The sequence below is a fragment of the Eucyclogobius newberryi genome, unplaced genomic scaffold, assembly GCF_026437365.1.
Source record: "Eucyclogobius newberryi isolate DKJ021-1_F unplaced genomic scaffold, fEucNew1.0.hap1 SCAF_12, whole genome shotgun sequence".
Lineage (NCBI taxonomy): Eukaryota > Metazoa > Chordata > Actinopteri > Gobiiformes > Gobiidae > Eucyclogobius > Eucyclogobius newberryi.
This window is the reverse complement of record NW_027315746.1, coordinates 31,737,344-31,751,279: the sequence shown is the minus strand read 5'-3', so window position 1 is coordinate 31,751,279 and position 13,936 is coordinate 31,737,344. Positions and strand designations below refer to the sequence as shown.

The 13,936-nt window shown below is 42.9% G+C and overlaps 1 protein-coding gene across 2 annotated transcripts in view; it reads right to left on the bottom strand.

Moving 5' to 3' along the window:
* Nucleotides 1-2,012: 2,012 nt before the first annotated feature.
* adcy8 (adenylate cyclase 8 (brain)) overlaps nucleotides 2,013-13,936 on the bottom strand; it is a 169,956-nt gene continuing 158,032 nt past the window's right edge. For both annotated transcript variants that reach the window (XM_072441912.1, XM_072441913.1), the window contains 3 exons: nucleotides 12,487-12,579; nucleotides 9,943-10,057; nucleotides 2,013-2,795 (listed from right to left, as the gene is read on the bottom strand). In XM_072441912.1, the coding sequence (XP_072298013.1) occupies nucleotides 2,299-2,795; nucleotides 9,943-10,057; nucleotides 12,487-12,579 (705 nt within the window). In that variant the 3' untranslated portion in view covers nucleotides 2,013-2,298. The remainder of the gene's footprint in view (nucleotides 2,796-9,942; nucleotides 10,058-12,486; nucleotides 12,580-13,936) is intronic.

Below are 13,936 nucleotides of genomic sequence, written 5' to 3'. Positions count from 1 at the left end.
AAACCAGGCTATTCAACTCAAGCCGTGTTCTAAACTATTGGAATGCACCTCTTCTAGGCCATAACAAAACAGTTTTGTAAAAGCAAACTATGAAGTTACAAACGACACAACCAGGAGGTAAGAAAAGTAGACCCCTTTATTGTCGGTTTAAATAGAAAAGAAATACAAAATAAATATTGTTATTGGACATTGAGGCCGAGTGAGCGGGACAGGGGCGGGGCGTAAAAAAGAAACAACACAGTCTTTATCCTCCGTTTCAAAAGCGACATTCATAGAGAGGCGCCATTTGGAGGCACCTAATTGGTCGAACAATTGCAGTGGGTGGGGCCAGAGGTAAAGTTCTGTTGGAATGTGTCAAATTCAATCTTTGTTTTTATTCTTCGCTCCAGTGGCCTATATATCAGACTGGCAGGGCATCTGAAGGAATTGGACCACTGTGAGCTGTTCACAATCAAGTACAGCAGTTGGAATTTCAAGTTGTCACCACATTTTTCAATCTACCCAAAATAATAGTATTCGAATTGTTGAGATGAACTGGAGAAAATCATAGAGCTTCACCAAAACTGCAACAACAAACCCATATTAGGCTAAACAAACTTGTTACCCTGTGGTCAGTCATGTAGTGGTCCCCTCGTCCTGTGAGAGCAGAGCACTTCAGCCAGTGTCTTCTGATTAGCTCAGAACTCAATGACCTTCACTGGAAAGTGTCCCTTGGCAATAACCAACCTCAGTGATTGCAGCTACTGGTAATGGCCTCATTTAAGGCGAGACATAATAGGATTTATTTTGTATTTTTTGGTCAGTTTGCTTTTTCACAACAACACTGCCCAATTTGCAGCCATTTCCTTTTAATCTTTAACTTGCAGCAATTTATCTACATGGGACATTGGGACGTCAAGTAGCACTTACCAAACTTTACAATCGTGTATTCACAAGATTTTGAGAGACTGTACAGAAGGATTTGTTGATAATTAATTCAAAGCCTGATTAATTATTTGTTTTATCTCCCACAAATAGGCAAATTTTCAGTCAAATCTAGTTTACAAAAATGAAATAAGATTTCTATAGTCCCCATATACATTTTTTATATATCAACAAAATGAAGCAAGAACATGCTTGTCCATCCATTTTAGTTTTATATGTCCCAAATATAAGATGTCTTATTTAAATATTACATGATGACAAGCTTTTGTCCTATTCACCTGCAGTGTCTCGCCTTAAAGGTCCTCTACCAAACGTGAGCGAGCATCGTTGCTCTCATCGCATTATAAACCCTTTTTACTGATTGTGAACTCGGAAGTTTGTGCTGAGATTCACCGTCTTCGCTCTGTCGCTGTTTGAGAAGTGGAAAGATCAGATACAGGCTTTAAACTGCTCCACTCCTCACTGTCTCCAGCAGAGGGCGCTGCACCTACCAAGCCATTTGCAATGCACTCAAATTGGGCTTGAAATACTTGCATACACATACATTTTAAAGGAACAGTACCAAATTAAAGTTTGTCTTCTCTGCTCCTTTTCTGAGCCTCAGACAAACACTTTCAATTGACCAGAGTCGTGACGTCAAAGGTCGAGATCTGGAGCTCTCCTGTGCTATTTTTGAATCCTCACCAGACTTGTTCTGAGCATTTCTGCCTCAAAGCAACTTTATTACAACTGCATGCTAGCTTTTGTTTTTGGCCTGACTGATATACATGTATGTATATACATGTATGTGTGGTTTTCAAAGTATACATTATTTTAAGTTAAAAAACATGAGATTCCAAAGCAAAGGCACAAGACCAAGTTTAGAGGCCAATAATAACGCAAATAATGCAGAATATCTTTTCTATGACTTCGCGTCCATCCAAACTCATTCCTCACTTTTGATATGTTTCTAAGTACGTTTCACAACTTCTAAACAAGCAGAGTTTAGTGCTCCACTTGCAGCATTACTTCCGGGTTCACAAAAATCGAGTACAACCTATAGAAGGTTTGAATCGTGAATAATCCAAGCAAAAGTTGTCCAAAATTAGTTTAAAAGCCAGAATTAAGCATAATATGGGAACTTTAATATATGTATTAATGTCATATAGACTTTTTGAGATCACTGGACAAAACCAAGCGTGACACTGGACACACCACCACACACTATAACCCAAATCTTCAATTTAATGTTTAAATGTTACCCTTTTCACCTCAGTCTTAGCGAAACCAGCCCTTTCCCTACGTCGCTTTACTCGGCTGAGATTCCATGGCTTCTTGGCTCAGTTTTTGTGCCATCTCTTCAAGTTTGTAGAACTCTGTCGCTCTCCCCTCTCCTCACGACAGCTCCGTCTTATCGGTGGACTCTGCGTGGTGCCCGCTTGTGCTATCCGAACCGGCGGGCGCTAACAACGTCCTGCGGTTGTAATGGTGTCCTTTCATAATCCCAGAGTTGTTGTTCTCGTTCAGTATCTGCTTCTGCTTCTGCCGATTGAGCGACTGCACCAGGCCCAGGACCACAGCGGCCAGCGAGTACTGCCCGGTGATTTTGCGCGGCTGGAGGATGAGCGGGTTGGGCTGCACGCGGCCCAGCAGGAAGTGCGTGCGGATCTTGCCCTCCTGCTCGCTGATGCCCTTGACGTAGATCTCGCCGCGGTACTCGAAGGCAAAGCCACGCTCTTTGAGGATCAGGTAGGTCTCTTCGGGGACCTGGATCTTGCCGCTGACCCCGGTGCTGTCCATGCGGCTGGACAGGTTCACCGTTTTGCCCCAGATGTCGTACTGGGGCTTCTTGGCTCCGATGACGCCAGCCACCACTGAGCCGTGAGCCATGCCTGCAGGAGGAGAGCACAGGAGATCCCGTCATATCTACAAGTCTGAGTCTACCTCGTGTGATGTCATTCATGTGTTTCAGAACTGATTTTAACCTTGTTACAACTGTGTTTCCATCATTAGTTTACTCAAAGTTGTATTTGAATTGATTCTGACATGTTTGAGTTAATCCTGTATTGTCCTAAAACCAAGGCATTCTAGTTCCAGTCACATCTCAGAAAAAATATTTCAGGCGTCAGACCAAATAACTTAAGGAAAATAACAATCACAAATACACAAATGAATAAACACGTAAAATGTGGACTGCTAAACATTAGAGCAATTTCCTCCAAATCGCTCTTAGTTAATGAATTAATTAGTGACTATAACATAGATCTTCTAGCTCTAACTGAAACGTGGCTTCAACAAGACGACTACGTCAGACTAAATGAGTCCACCCCACCCAGCCATGTTAACTTTCAGACTGCCAGGAGCACAGGCCGAGGTGGTGGTGTGGCAGTGATCTCCCACTCAAGCCTACTCATGAGCCCTAAAACTAACAATGCATTTCACTCATTTAAAGCCTTATGCTGTCGATCACATGTCCAAATATGAAAAACCAAAAAGGAGTTTTGTTCATAGTTATCTACCGACCTCCTGGTCCCTACTCAGAGTTTTTAACAGAGTTTTCTGACTTTATATCAAACTTAGTGTTAGCCTGGGATAAAATAGTTATAGTTGGAGACTTTAATATCCACGTGAACATGAGTGATGACGCTCTCAGTAATGCCTTCAGCGCCTTGTTAGACAGCATTGGTTTCACTCAGAATGTAAATAAACCGACTCACACTCACAAGAACACTCTGGATCTTGTCCTAACGTATGGAACAGAGATTAGTGACCTCAGTGTCCTCCCTCAAAACCCTATATTGTCAGATCATTTCCTAATTACCTTTCAGTTTATTCTTAAAGATCATCCAGTCCCACAAAATAAAGTTATAATGAAAAGGACAATATCTGAAAAATCTATCTCAAAATTCAAAGAAATAATAGAGCCAATATTCAGTGACATGTCATGTGATCCTGCTGAGAACAGTTTTAGTCCCAGTTTAAGTGATCAATGTGTCGACTTGACCATGAATTCTCTGAAGTCTGCTCTTGACGTTGTCGCGCCGTTAAAACAGAAGGTCATTAGGCCAAAGCGCGTCTCCCCATGGTACAACCAAGAACTGCGTTCACATAAACAAAGAGTTAGAAAGTTAGAGGGATTATTTCGTCGCTCTCACACCGAAGAATCCCTAAAAGCATGGAAAAGTTGCCTGCTGTCCTATAAGCAGGCTCTGCGTAAGGCCCAAACCAGATATTATTCAAATCTAATAGAAGTCAACAAAAGTAACACTAAATTCCTTTTCAGCACTGTAGCTAGGCTAACAAACTGTCACAGTGCAGTAGAGCCCTCAATCCCAGCTACACTTAGCTCTGATGATTTCCTCCTATTTTTTAATAATAAAATAAAAACAATCAGAGATAAATTAGATGAAATTACCCCCGCTATTAGCCCTGAACTAGCCCAAGCTGTAAATCTAACGTCCCATATAAATCCACCTGTAAACCTAGAAAGGTTCACAGCTGTTGATCAAGCAGAGATAACTTCAGCCATTATGTCCTCTAAAAGCTCAACTTGTGTCCTAGACCCCATTCCAAGCAGACTCCTCAAAGACATTCTTCCCCTAATTATAGACCCTATTCTTAATATAATAAATACTTCACTCGAAAGTGGCTATGTTCCACAGTCCTTCAAACATGCAGTCATTAAACCTCTTCTGAAAAAGCCTAATCTAGATCCCGACCTATTGGTAAACTACAGACCTATTTCAAATCTTCCCTTCGTCTCTAAAATCCTTGAAAAAGTTGTAGTAAAACAGCTTTGTCGCCACCTGCAGGACAATAACTTATTTGAAGTTTTCCAGTCAGGGTTCAGAGCCCACCACAGCACTGAAACTGCACTAGTTAAAGTCACAAATGATTTGTTATTAGCCGCTGACGATGGACTGGTCTCAATCCTGGTTCTGTTGGACCTCAGCGCAGCGTTTGACACCATTGACCACAACATTCTACTGCAGAGGTTAGAATGTGATGTAGGTGTTGGAGGAACAGCCCTCAGCTGGTTTAAATCCTATCTATCTGATAGGTTCCAATTTGTTAATGTAAACCAGAGCTCCTCACCAAGCTCTAAAGTAATTTACGGTGTGCCACAGGGTTCGGTACTCGGTCCAATTCTGTTTACTCTTTATATGCTACCATTAGGCAACATTATCAGAAAGCATGACATTAACTTCCACTGCTATGCAGACGACACTCAGCTGTATTTATCAATGAAACCTGATCAGAGCGATCAAGTAGACAGACTTAGTACTTGTGTGAAGGAGATAAAAACCTGGATGACACTAAACTACCTGCTTCTTAACCCTGAAAAAACCGAGGTCATTGTGCTTGGCCCTAAGCATCTACGAGACGCTCTATCTGAGCAGATAGTCACACTGGACAATGTCAGTGTAGCCTCCAGTTCTACTGTAAGAAACCTTGGAGTCTTATTTGACCAGGAGCTCTCATTTAAAGCTCATATAAATCAAGCTTGTAAAACAGCCTATTTCCATTTGCGCAACATCGCCAAAATCAGAAGAATCCTGCCTAAAAGTGATGCCGAAAAACTTATCCATGCATTTGTAACGACTAGATTAGACTACTGTAACTCCCTGCTCGCAGCGTGTCCTAAAAGCTCCATAAAAAGCTTTCAACTGGTTCAAAATGCAGCAGCAAGATTACTAACAGGAACAAAAAGAAGAGAGCACATTACGCCAGTGCTGAAGTCTCTTCACTGGCTCCCCGTCGAGTCCAGAATAAAATTCAAAATTCTACTCTTGACCTACAAAGCCATAAATGACATGGCCCCATCCTACCTCAAAGATGCTATAGAACCATATCATCCAAACAGAGCTCTTCGCTCTCAGAATGCCGGCCTTCTGGTGGTGCCAAGAGTCTCTAAAAGTACTGTAGGAGGTAGAGCGTTTAGCTACCAAGCCCCTGTGTTATGGAATCAGCTCCCGACCCATGTTAAATATGCTGACACAGTCTCTTCATTTAAGTCCAGGCTTAAAACGTTCCTCTTCGAAATCGCTTATGGTCAGAGTAGTTAGGAACAGAAAGATAAACCCACAGCTTCAGCTACGCTGCCCTAGGAGTAACTGTGCTGGGGGAAGTATGACAGCTTGAGCACTATCCTCTTCTTCTGACTACTTATGCTATCAAACAATATTTATTTTTTAATTCCACTTGCAAACTGTTCACCGCCTTCTTTTTCTTTCTCTCACTCCTGAGGACCTGTGGACCCAGATGTCCCTCTCCTGGTGAAGTGGTCCCTGCCCCATGTGGACGGTCCTTCATCTGCCTGAAGAGTGGCTCCAGTTCGCCTCAGTCGGTCCCTCATCTGCCTGAAGAGTGGGTCCAGCTCGCCTCCGACGGTGCCTCATCTACCTGAAGAGTGGGTCCAGCTCGCCTCCCACGGTCCCTCATCTGCCTGAGGAGTGGGTCCAGTTCGCCTCCGACGGTCCCTCATCTGCCTGAAGAGTGGGTCCTGCTCGACTCCGACGGTCCCTCATCTGCCTGAAGAGTGGGTCCAGTTCGCCTCAGTCGGTCCCTCATCTGCCTGAAGAGTGGGTCCAGCTCCAGTCTCCTCGTGTCCGTCTGTCCGTCTGTGAGAGTCGGATCTCTCCTTCACTGGAACTCCTCCAGGTTTCTACGCTTTTTTCCCAAAGAGGTTTTTTTTTGTAGTTTTTCCTGGCCGAGAAGGAGAGTCTAAGGACAGAGGACCCTGGGACATCGTCCCTCGCCACCACAGACATTGTCTGACTTCATCGCCACCACAGACATTGTCTGACTTCATCGCCACCACAGACATTGTTGATTCATTTCTCCCTGTGGCCCTCAGAGGCAACTGTTGTTGTGATTTTGGGCCTTACAAAAATAAATTGATTTGATTTGATTTGAGTTGCCTGAAAGTTGTAAAATGAGATTATAAATTAATCAGGATGCTCAGAATGCATTAGGTAAGAGAGCAATACATTATACTTTTAATTTGAGTAGTTTTGACTAGTTTAAATGTACTTACTTGATAGACCTAGATTTTTCATTTAAAAATGTTTTCGACTTCTTTTGATACAGTCGTTATTATTTCAAGCCAAATCATTTGCCTTCACGAAAATTGAGCAACAGAAGGAAACGTCAGGGACCGCAAACCCTTCACAGAAGACATGAACATTTCAGCATTTAAATGTACATTTATATCTTATAACTATTGTTACTTTCCATTAATCATGTCGGTAAAATCATATTTAAGGCAATAATAATACAATATTTTTCAAATAACAAGAGGTAATGTTCTGAGTACAAGACAACAGTGTCCAATCAGAGTTGGTGTTATTTTGGAACTGGCAGCTCATTGGCCCTCAGACTGAGCAGAAGTGCTGTTGTTGATCAATAAGATTCTCCCTTTACACTTGATTGACAGACTATAATTAGCTCGAGTGCAGTGGCTTATGACTTCTTCAATATCAATATCAAGGTTTATTTATAAAGCACACTTACAATTTTAAAAACCCAAAGTGCTGTACAGCAAAGTGCAATCATACATATCTACAAACAATTAATATGAAATTATTCAAAATAATAACTCAGCTCAGTTTGAGGTTAAAAGGCCAGAGAGAAAAGGATTTAAACTGCTCTAGTGTCTCAGCTGCTCTAACATGCAGAGAACATCGAGGAGGAGCTGAGGAGGAGCTGTGGAGGAGCTAAGAGGAGGAGCTGAGCGGAGGAGCTGAGGAGGAGCTGAGGAGGAGCTGAGAGGAGGAGCTGAGGAGGAGCTGAGAGGAGGAGCTGAGAGGAGGAGCTGAGGAGGAGCTGAGGAGGAGCTGTGGAGGAGCTAAGAGGAGGAGCTGAGCGGAGGAGCTGAGGAGGAGCTGAGAGGAGGAGCTGAGCGGAGGAGCTGAGGAGGAGCTGAGAGGAGGAGCTGAGGAGGAGCTGAGAGGAGGAGCTGAGCGGAGGAGCTGAGAGGAGGAGCTGAGGAGGAGCTGAGAGGAGGAGCTGAGAGGAGGAGCTGAGGAGGAGCTGAGCGGAGGAGCTGAGGAGGAGCTGAGAGGAGGAGCTGAGAGGAGGAGCTGAGGAGGAGCTGAGCGGAGGAGCCGAGAGGAGGAGCTGAGGAGGAGCTGAGCGGAGGAGCTGAGGAGGAACTGAGAGGAGGAGCTGAGGAGGAGCTGAGAGGAGGAGCTGAGGAGGAGCTGAGAGGAGGAGCTGAGGAGGAGCTGAGCGGAGCAGCTGAGGAGGAGCTGAGAGGAGGAGCTGAGGAGGAGCTGAGCGGAGCAGCTGAGGAGGAGCTGAGAGGAGGAGCTGAGAGGAGGAGCTGTGGAGGAGGAGCTGAGAAGAGGAGCTGAGAGGAGGAGCTGAGAGGAGGAGCTGAGAGGAGGAGCTGAGAGGAGGAGCTGTGGAGGAGGAGCTGAGAGGAGGAGCTGAGAGGAGGACCGCCCCCCGTCTCCTGTGTGTGGCATGAAAAATCCCATTTAAAGTAACAGATTAACAGCAAGAAGATGCTGGGACAATAATACAGTCTGTGTGTTTAATACAGTCTGTGTGTTTAATACAGTCTGTGTGTTTAATACAGTCTGTGTGTTTAATACAGTCTGTGTGTGTAATACAGTCTGTGTGTTTAATACAGTCTGTGTGTTTAATACAGTCTGTGTGTTTAATACAGTCTGTGTGTGTAATACAGTCTGTGTGTTTAATACAGTCTGTGTGTTTAATACAGTCTGTGTGTTTAATACAGTCTGTGTGTGTAATACAGTCTGTGTGTTTAATACAGTCTGTGTGTTTAATACAGACTGTGTGTTTAATACAGTCTGTGTGTTTAATACAGTCTGTGTGTGTAATACAGTCTGTGTGTTTAATACAGTCTGTGTGTGTAATACAGTCTGTGTGTTTAATACAGTCTGTGTGTTTAATACAGTCTGTGTGTGTAATACAGTCTGTGTGTGTAATACAGTCTGTGTGTTTAATACAGTCTGTGTGTTTAATACAGTCTGTGTGTGTAATACAGTCTGTGTGTTTAATACAGTCTGTGTGTTTAATACAGTCTGTGTGTTTAATACAGTCTGTGTGTGTAATACAGTCTGTGTGTTTAATACAGTCTGTGTGTTTAATACAGACTGTGTGTTTAATACAGTCTGTGTGTGTAATACAGTCTGTGTGTTTAATACAGTCTGTGTGTTTAATACAGTCTGTGTGTTTAATACAGTCTGTGTGTTTAATACACACAGACTGTGTGTGGAGGTAAACTAAGATCCAAAACAATAAACTGTCGTGTTTAGTTGTTGATGACGCTGTGGTCGTGTGTGCCTCGTGTGTGCGTCGTCGTGTGTGCCTCGTGCGTCGTGTGTGCGTCGTGTGTGCCTCGTGTGTGCGTCGTGTGTGCGTCGTGTGTGCCTCGTGTGTGCCTCGTGTGTGCCTCGTGCGTCGTGTGTGCCTCGTGTGTGCCTCGTGTGTGCGTCGTGTGTGCGTCGTGTGTGCCTCGTGTGTGCCTCGTGTGTGCCTCGTGTGTGCGTCGTGTGTGCGTCGTGTGTGCCTCGTGTGTGCCTCGTGTGTGCCTCGTGTGTGCCTCGTGTGTGCCTCGTGTGTGCCTCGTGTGTGCCTCGTGTGTGCCTCGTGTGTGCCTCGTGTGTGCCTCGTGTGTGCCTCGTGTGTGCCTCGTGTGTGCCTCGTGCGTCGTGTGTGCATCGTGTGTGCCTCGTGTGTGCCTCGTGTGGTTGTATCATACAGCTGATGTGATAAAAAAAAGGAAACGAGTGGAGCGTTTCACAATCTGTCGCACACATATGTCGTATGCATTTGAGATTGTAAGTGCAGTGTGACTTGTGGGTGAACGTGTGCAGGACAGTGATCGTGGATAGTTCAATGTGTATTGAAAACTGTGTCTCATGTGTCTGCAGCGCCTCTGCAGGCCAGCGCGGGTACTGAGAGGCTTAGGGCGCTTTGGCTCTTTTACTGACGGCTGTTTTTAGAGCGTCTGAAGGCAGCTGACCTACAGCGCGCGCACACGCACACGCACACACACACACGTCTCACCAATCCTCAGCTCAAAGTTGTTGAAGGAGTGCTTGTTGATCTCCTGGATGCTCTCGTTCAGGGCAGTAGCGAAGTCGGCCAAAGCACAGAGGTGGCCCCACTTGTCCTCGCACTGCTGTGAGAGACACACACAACAACAACAACAACAACAACAACAACATGGTAACTACTCCACTCAACTGAGTCAGGCCGGAAATAATGATATATATATATATATATATATATATATATATATATATATATATATATATTTATTTATTTATTTATTAATATGATTATGGTTATATTATATGTAATTTATACCACTTGAAATACATTACTAGGCCTACTTTGAGCCAATAGATTTTGATTTGATCCTCATTGATAAACTGTAATGAAAAAAATGACTGAAATCAAATGCATCTACTAAGAATCCAGCTGTCTCTCTCTCAGAGCCTGACAGAGGGTGACCAATAGGAGGAGTGCGTGAGGAAAGGTGAATCACCATAGAACGTTCCCTGCAGATACTGAGGCTCAGGTCAAATCATGGATTCGTTTTCATGTCATTATTTTGTTAAGCGCTTGTCTAGATCCAGACCCCAAAGCTGTTTTCAGTATTTGAATATTTGTTTTATGTAGACCGGCTAATTAGGTGCAACAGTTAGTTAATTATGACATAAGTTATGGCGATGGCAAATCAGTCACAAATGAGCCAGTTCAAACTGCCCTGCTCTGGTCAGCGAGCTGTGTGCGTCTCCATTGACCTCACTCTCTCTCTCTGCAGGTCACGTGTGAGAACAAGCAGGAGTAGCGGTTATTTCTGTGTTTTGAACATGAACGAGCCGGTTAGACTTACGGTTATGACATCATACAACATTTTTTTTTTAATGAAATTTTTATTTATTTTTTTCAGATTGAGAATGTGAAAAAAAAAAAAAAAAAACGGTGTCCAGATGACTACAACTGAATATTTTTTTTTAAAACTTGTATCCCGTTCAAAATCAAAAGAAAACCCAGAATATGAAGCTCAATGGAACAATATTGAGAGTAATGTTGTGCCGGGGGTTCCTGTGCAGGCCTTAGTTGAAGATGACAGATCCTTGGGTAAAATCTGTGCTTATGACTTGGAAATTGGAAACTTGGTTTCACAGGTCTTTCCTTCCTGCTGCTGTCAGACTTTATAACAAACACTGTTAGTCCTGAACACTCGCCATACTGACCTAACCATGTGCAATTCTGTCATATGTGCAATTGCTGTTGGAATTCATGTGCAATTCATGTGCAATTACTATGAAATTCATGTGCAATCTATGTGCTGTCGTGACACATATTCATGTGCAATTACTGTCGTGATCACATGCAATGGTATTTATTTATTTGTCTATGGGAGTTTTTTATTTATTTATAGGAGATCTTCTACTGAAAGTGTTTTTCAGACTTCCTATAAGTGATCTGTTCTTCTGTATCTACCTCAGTATCTACCTGCGTTGCACCAATGAAATTTCCCCATGTGGAACAATAAAGGAATATCTTATCTTATCTTAAAGAACTAATCAAAACATTTAACTTAAGCAAATATGTTAAAATCTTAAACTGGATAGTTTATGATCAAAATGTTGCAGATTTGAGATTTAAATTCTGAATAACAAAAGTCCTTCAAAATGTTTTTCACTAGATTGTAAAAGAAAATCACATGAAAAGCTTTGATATGTTAAACGAATCATTTTGCTTGGAGAAACAGGACTTTAGGTATTTACAAATACGGATTTATTATAAGAAATTAAACAAAGTAATGACCATTATAACCCTCTGACCACATTTTTTTCAATGCTTATAAATCAGAACTTTCAAGGGGGAAAAAATTATGTCAAAGCATTGCTAATCTCGACAGCTACTCAACTAAATATATAAACAACAAATTGGAAAGAGAAGGTAATTTTGTGACAAAGAGTGGAAAAATGTGTGCACTTAAAAAAATTACATGTCTGGTGGAAATTTTGCTGGAGAAATGTGAAATGAATAAGACACTGCAAACCGTTTATGACATGCCATGAGCACAAAAAATGTAAACCTTTGGAGGGTATATTTGGCAGCAGGAAAAAAGGCCAGCATAAAGAAAATTGGCTGACACAAACCTCCCCAACAATCACTCACCCCCACGGTCTGTGCTCTTGAAAGCTTTGAGGGCTTGTCCAGTGTGCAGAGGGCTTGTGGACGAGGAAGCTTGGATTTAAATGTCCACAAAAGTTTGTTGTGGCAAGTTGTCTCTGTTTTTAAGTGTTGACTTGCTGCTTTTGCGTTTTTCATGACTATTTAACAGCGGAGATAGGCAACAGCTGCAGTGACATGACTTCAAAAAGCCACAGCAACAAATAAAACATGTGACTGAAACCCATGAATAGCAAGCAGCTTTTCCTCAGAATAAGAACCCGGGGCCATTCATCTCTCAAAGAGGACATTACACAGTACACACAGTACATGCAATATTATTGATTATATATGAGTGAAACCCCAGGTATGTTTTGGGATCAGAAAACACCATTCCAGCTCCAGTGTGTCCCTCACCTGCTTCTCTGGGGACAGGCCGGACACTGCCATGTAGGTGCTGCCAATGGTCTTGATCTTCTCGATGTCCTGGAAGCGCTCCTCTCCCAGCAGCTGCAGGAACCACAAGCTCAGCATTAGAGCATTTTTCAAACACTCGTCGTCACAAATAGAGGATTTATAAGTCATGAGTCTTATTATGTGCTACAACTGTGAGGTAATGAGTTACATTTGCTGAATACATGGCGAAAAAGTCCTTTTTGATGCAGACTATGAGGATTTTCCTTTTGCAATATTGTTACACTGCTTTATATACAGAAGCCCTGAGAGGCCAGCGAGAATTCTAATTTGAAAATAATCCCTCCAGTTTGAGCTTGAATGTGCAAAAACTGTTGTTGTTGTTGGGTCTGCTAGTTTTTTGCCATCAGTGGGGCCGCTGAAAGAAGGAACGTTTTTTAAGTGGGGCTGATATGTAATATTATAATTTTGTTTTGGTTATGGTTTGGCTGCTCCTTGTGTACTGCTTTAAATACCAGAACAAGCTGAGTTCACATGACAGTGGTATAGCTTACAGGGCAGACCTGGGTTCAAAACCTGGACTCCCCAGAAAAAGACATGCTACATTTCCGTGGGACTTTCCTGGTTAAATAAAGGCCAATGTATAAATCAATAAGCCCACACTTTACGTTTATAATTTTGAAGCAGTATGGTTCGTGTGTGATATTTCTCTTAATATTTCTTCGGCACAGTAACAGAGTGGCTAGCACTCTCGCCTCACAGCAAGAAGGTTATGGGTTGGACTCTTGGTCTTTCTATGTGAAGTTTGCATGTTTTTCCCCGTGTCTGGGTGGGTTTCCTCCAAGTGCTCCTGTTTCCCCCATCAACATAAAACATGCACAATAAAATCCTCCAGCAAAGGTCGTCATGACCGAGCTCAAGATCTGAAGATCTGACTGCAGCGACCTCTGAAGAATGGGTCAAATGCAGAGGACAAATTTCCCTATGGGCACAATAAAGGCTAATCTAAATGCCTGTATGGCCCCTCCATAATGAGATTATCTTTTTAAATATGAATATACCAGGGAATGCCATACTTTTGAGAGGGCATGCAATATTTTTTGCAAGGGAATACACATTTATAATGTGCTGAAGCCGACAGATCAAACCACACCGCCCCGTTATTACATGAAATGGCTAAATCAACCCCCCTCTATGAAGAGAAAGCCCTTGTGTTATACTCGAGTCTGGCTGACCAACAGGCGTCTGTAGTAGAACGCCTCCCCCTCCACAACATGAACAAGACTGTTTTGTGTGTTTCTTTGATTTATGTTTACAAAATAAATACTTCTTTTTTGTATGTAAAACATGTTTTTTCCCCTGCACTATCTTTGAGGGCAGCCTTAAGTGGCAGGTGGCAGATGTCCATTGCAGTAAAGACCTGCCCAATCCTGAAGCTTCTCTGACCTCTCTA